The 5,617-nt window shown below is 40.1% G+C and overlaps 1 protein-coding gene across 2 annotated transcripts; it reads right to left on the reverse strand.

The window, feature by feature from the left end:
- Positions 1-864: 864 nt before the first annotated feature.
- LLPH (LLP homolog, long-term synaptic facilitation factor) lies at positions 865-5,177 on the reverse strand. Of its 2 annotated transcripts, none has more exons than XM_006147274.3 (3): positions 5,095-5,177; positions 3,953-4,164; positions 865-1,459 (listed from the first exon to the last, which is right to left on the reverse strand). In XM_006147274.3, exons 2-3 carry the CDS (start codon positions 4,155-4,157, stop codon positions 1,281-1,283), a joined length of 384 nt encoding a protein of 127 aa, XP_006147336.1. In that variant the 5' UTR covers positions 4,158-4,164; positions 5,095-5,177; the 3' UTR covers positions 865-1,280. The 2 variants fall into 2 exon arrangements, with proteins under 2 accessions (XP_006147336.1, XP_006147337.1); XM_006147275.3 differs by lacking the exon at positions 5,095-5,177 and adding an exon at positions 4,921-5,076.
- Between the last annotated feature and the right edge of the window lie 440 nt (positions 5,178-5,617).

Consider the following 5,617-nt stretch of genomic DNA (forward strand, 5'->3'; position numbering starts at 1 on the left):
AACATCCTCTTTTGAAAAGATCACAGCTCTTAGTTCTAGTAGGGCAGACCTTGTCTTGTTCCCTGTGTCCCTATCACCTGGAAAAGTCTCTGGCACATACAGTACGTATTTGACAAATACTAGATTGTTATAGTGAACAACAAAAAGGCTAATTATGATTCCAGTGAAATTTCAAAGGTAGTGCTAAGTTTAGGTGGCTAACTAAAAGAAAACCAAGAAAGACAAAATGAGCAAACTGTAACAAGATAGGTTTAACCAAAATTATTTCACTATACCAGTATTCCCAACAGTATATTCTATTTCTCAGAAAATTATAGTTTCAAAGAGTCAAAGTTGAAGTCTTCTTCACTGCTAGATCCCCGTAGCACAGTACTAAGCTACATTTTATAAATTGTCAAGTATGAAACATTTCCCAGATTGATGTAACCAGATTTATTTATTTTTATTTATTCATCATTACCATTATTTTAAAATTTGCTATAGGGCACATGCACTCACTAGAGACAGACAGAAAAATGGTCTGGGACTTAAACCGTGGTCAGCCATGTGGGAGTCCAGCGCCCTTAACCACCATTCCAATTGCCGCCCCCCACCCCAGGTTTATTTTTCAGTCAAAGATTGGAATAAATTATCTCTGGAGAACATACCAAAGGATATGCTGAGTTTTAATATATTAGTCTATACATTATGAAAGCTAAAGAACATTAAATCAGTTTCCAGGAAAAGCCTGAACTATTCCAATCTCCTAAAAGGCAAATTGATACATGCTAATAAAAATTGACTTTCTTAAAATTTCACTTAAGTAGCGTCTTCTCTAGTACTAACTTTAAGGCTATATGGAAGAAAAGATCAAACTTCAAGACCTACACACAAAATATATTTTATTCTGTATTACACAAATCAAAGGTCCAAATATATATTGTTTTTATATTCTCTGACAAATGGTATAATTACATAAGCGGTCTTTAAATGAATTCACTCAAATTCATCAGTACATTATTTATCTTTACTGACTATAATCACCAAGTTGTAAGAACAAACCATTATAACCACATTAATACCTGAAATTGTTTGGACGTCTGATCAAAACCTGAAAACTGGGTGGCATCTAATTAAAATTATTAGTACAGCTTTCATTCATCAAAGAAAATATTTTATTCAAGTTCCCAAAACAAACTTGAGGAATTATGTTGTCTGAATTAAAGTCATTCAATGGGATATGAAATTGCTGTATACACTTGAATCAACTGTCCCATGTGGCATCTTTAGTTTTTAAGAGTCTACCAGGCCAAGCCCTTCGCTGCCTTCATTGCTTTTGCTTTGCTTTTCCCCTTTGCTTTCTCTCGCTTTGCCTTCAGTCTTTTCCTTTGCCTCTGGTTCATCCATACTGGGTACTGTCCGTGCTGGTCTAGAAGACTCTTTTTATTTCTCTTAATATCAGTTTCCATTTTCATATCATCTGAATAAAAACATGAAAAAACCATTACCACTCATATATGAGAAAACCCTGTAAAAGTACATTAGTGCACCAAGAACATCAAAACAAAACGAAAAAATCCCTTATTGTAGAATGCACTTTGACGAACACTCTGAAAACTCCTTATAGCACACTCAGAGTAGTCAGATGCATGCTGCTACATGTTTCCACAGCCAAGAAAGACAGGAAAAAAAATTAAGTCAGTAACTAAGAACACCATTTACTATTTAGTGACTGAGAAAGTTTCTAAAGAATGTTGTCAGGACTGTTCTCTGGAATAGTAAAGTTAAACAAAACACATTTAAAAGGTATGGTTTTGAGTCACATTAGTGGGTTAAGTATGGTTCTAAGCACATGTGAGTTATATTAATATTTTTCATACTAAGTGCTTCATTGAATTAAATAATTGAGCCAGTAAGAGATTCATTCATGATTCTAATGGATAAGCCTTAGAAGTAAATAAACTGATTAGGAATGATTGGCCATTTCTAATGAATTTAAACTACATTCTAATGAACTTAGAATGAACTTCTGATGAACCTGATGGAGAAGTTAGCATAACGGCTCTGATGACAAGGATGGACAGAAAACAGAGAAGCTCTGTAAGGCAATTCTAAGCTAGTATTCTTTTGTGAATTTTCAAGTACATAGCATTTTACAAACTGATAGTGACCAAATGTATTTTTTTTACCAAGCACTGAAGAGAAGTGGGCTATTATTATTCAGTCTTCAAAAGGAAATACTACTGATGGGACCAGCAATTAGCATAATGGCAATGTTGCTGGACGTCCACATACTCGACCGCGGTTCATGTCCCGGACCCGGTGGCTTAAAACTCACGCCGGGCGCGTGTGCATACGTGCCCAGGGTCCTGAGAAGAGAATGGAGGAGAAGGGATTGTGGCGTGGCCATCCCCCCTGGGGGGTGATTTTTCGCTTTCTGTCTCTCTGTCTCTCTGTCTGGCGAGCGCACGTGCCCTATAGCAAAAACTTCTTTAAAAAAAAAAAAAAAGGAAATACTACTGATAAATGCTACGATGTGGGAGATCCTCAAAAGCACATACAAAGATCACCTATTTTTGTTTTTCCTTTTGAGAGAGATTTTTTTTGCTATAGGGTTGCTTGCCAGAGACACAGAGAGATAAAAAGTGAGAAATCACCCCCCAAAAGGGATGGCCATGACGCAACCCTTCTCCTCCAGTCTTCTCTTGGGATTTTGAGCATGCAAGCACACACACCCAGCCTGAGTTTTAAGCCACCAGGTCCAGGACTCGAACCATGAATGACTACATGGAAGTCCAGTGACGTAATCATTACACTATCTGATGGTCCCAAAAAGATCATTATATGAAATATCCAGAATAAGTAAACCCAGAGACAGAAAGCACATTAATGGTTGTCAGAGGCTGTGCTGAGGAGCAGAGAGAACCTGATTAATGGGTATAGGGTTCCTTTTCATGATGACAAAAAATGTTTTGAAACTAGAAGTGACAGATGCACAACACTGTCAGTGTAGCAAGTACCAGTTAACTGTATACTTCAAGATGGTTTATATCATGTGAATTTTGCCTCAACAACAAAAAGAGTGAATAAAGCAGAAGTAAAATGCATTTGAGGAAATATTCCAGGATTTGGAAAGTTGAGGAATGCTACTCTCTTCCTTGACCTTAAGATACCAAATAAATCTACTCCTTTTTAAAAGTTTGGATGTTGTTAAGTTTGTTTGTTTGGATGTTATAATTTAGTTTAATTTCATAGATTAAAATGTAAAAACTACAAGTCTTTCCTTTTCTAAAGCTAGCATTATATCCAGTATCTAACCCTAGATTATAACCAAGGTAAAAAGGTACACAGAATCTGTCAAAATGAAATACAGTAAAACTGTGATTTTCAGAATAGTACAAGGGTAGTTACCAGAATGGGAGCTAGATCTTGCAAAGAGTAAAATGAACACCTCTCTCTATCCTGCCTATACCCTGAATGAACTGTGTACCCTTTCAATCAGGGTATGTACAGGTTTATCTATTCCTACAGTATTGGCTCTTTTTTTTAATTATTTATTTAATTTTATTTATTCATTCATTTATTTTAATTTGACCAGAGAGAGACACAGAGAGAGAGAGAGAAAGGGAGAAAGGAAGCCATCAGGTCTGGGACTCGAACCGTGGTCGGCCATGTGGGAGTGTCCAGCACCTTAACCACAACGCCACCTGCTGGCACCTAGTATTGGCTCTTTTTGAGATATTCAGGTCACTGCGAAGCAGTCAAGACATCCCCAAGTAACCTAAAACATGCCTGTCACATGAACTTCTTTAAAATAGTTTAGCACAGAACATGCCTTCAAACAAAAATATGAGCATGGCAGGTTTGCAGTGTAGTAGTTGTGGGGAAGGGTAGAAGACAGCAAACAAAGGGAAAGGATCACCAAAGGAAAGTGATCTATAACTTTTTTTAATTAATAAAGCACATAACTAACCTTTTTCATCATTCACGTCACATTGCATTTTCTCTTGCTGATGTTTGGGAACCACAACAGTAGCAATCTCTTGAACATCTTTCATTAAAGCATCACTGTCTACTTTGAGAATACTTTTAAGTCTGTTGAGCTCCTTTGGGGCATTTTTTTTCCTCTTTTCAGCACGCATCTTCCTTTTCCACTTACTCCGTAAGCTTTTGGCCATGCTTTACCTGAAAGTTAACCAAAAATACACACTCAAAAGCGAATATATACTACAGGAAAAAAAATCCTTGGAAAACAAAGGTCAACAAGTATCTCTAAGAACACAGGACCAGCAGATGGAGTAACAGTTACGTTGCTAGACCCTCACATGTCCGACCACAGTTTGTGGCCTGGATATGGCAGCTTCGAACTCACACCACGCACCTATGCGTGCATGCCCAAGATCCTGAGAGGAGAGGAGGAGAAGTGATTGTGGCTTGGCCATCCCTTCCAACCCCCGGGGGGTGAGTTCTCACTTTTGTCTCTCTCCTCGGTAAACACACAAGCCCTACAGCAAAAATCTCTCTAAAAAAGAACAAAAGGTAGAAATCGTCATACTGTTAATTTATGACAGCTTAATAAAGAACATATGTGAACATCAACATGGCACATACAGCCACTTAAGTAAGAACTAAGAACACCAAATCAAACTCCCTGTGGTCATTGGCAAACTATAACCCAAGCTAATCCTTAAAGCTCCTTGAGTTTCTAGACATGATTCAGTTTAATTTCCTAAGAAACTCAAAGACCCAAATCATCTGTTATTTATGCAACAGCTCACAAATTACAAAATCTTATGAACACCCCAAACCCAATGCTCATTTCCTAACTCAAGACAACCTAACTACTATTTCCATTTTTGCTTCTTCTACATCCCTCTGTCCTCACCTAAATCCTCCACAAGGTGGTTTGTGTTAACTTAATACACGGCATGGCTCCCTTACCGAGCACGGGGAAGCCGCAGGGCCGCCACGGGGACCGCTCGCCCTGGACCACCGCCTGCACCTCCGGTCCGGGGCTCACGTGTGGCTCACAGACGGCCAAGTCTCGGACGAGATTCTCTAGGGTCGGCGAAAACCAGCCCCACTCCCATCCCACCCAGGAGAAACCCAACTCACCCAGTCACTCACACGCCGCAGGATCACGCCGACCGGAAATCGCTCGTACTTCCGCTTTCCGGGCAGGGCCGACGTGGGCGGTGGTTACGTTGCATGCCGGGAGTGGAGAAATCCGGAAAGTCTCGCGAGGCCGGGTCTTCCGCGCGCGCGCGCAGCACGTTTCCTTCGGTTTCTGTGAGTGGGTTCCTGCAGCGTGGGGAGAGCCGGGCAGGTAGGCGAGACGAGGAAGTCCTGGTCCAGGGTCGGGCCCTAGATCACCCGCCTACGGACGTGGGCGGGGTAGCCCCGAGACTGTTCTCTACCTGTCACCTAGGGAGCTCTACCCATATTTAATTCTTAAATCGATCGTCCTGAACCACATGTTCTTTCAGAGGCCACACTGAATCGTCTTTTTGCAGTCTGCATTTTCACATCCAGTTGAGGTGCTCACGAATGTACACGTCAAAACTTGACAAATTGTACACTTTAAACATGTGCAACTTATTATATATTCGTTACACTTCAGAGCCGTTACCAACAACAG

Source organism: Tupaia chinensis, unplaced genomic scaffold (assembly GCF_000334495.1).
Source record: "Tupaia chinensis unplaced genomic scaffold, TupChi_1.0 Scaffold000208_1, whole genome shotgun sequence".
Lineage (NCBI taxonomy): Eukaryota > Metazoa > Chordata > Mammalia > Scandentia > Tupaiidae > Tupaia > Tupaia belangeri.

Excerpts from the sequence above, each read along its gene's own strand:
- LLPH (XM_006147274.3), bottom strand. The coding sequence starts at position 4,157 with ATGGCCAAAAGCTTACGGAGTAAGTGGAAAAGGAAGATGCGTGCTGAA. Across the intron at positions 1,460-3,952 it reads TGACGTGAATGATGAAAAAG|ATGATATGAAAATGGAAACT; the intron begins GTTAGTTATGTG and ends GTTTTTATTCAG.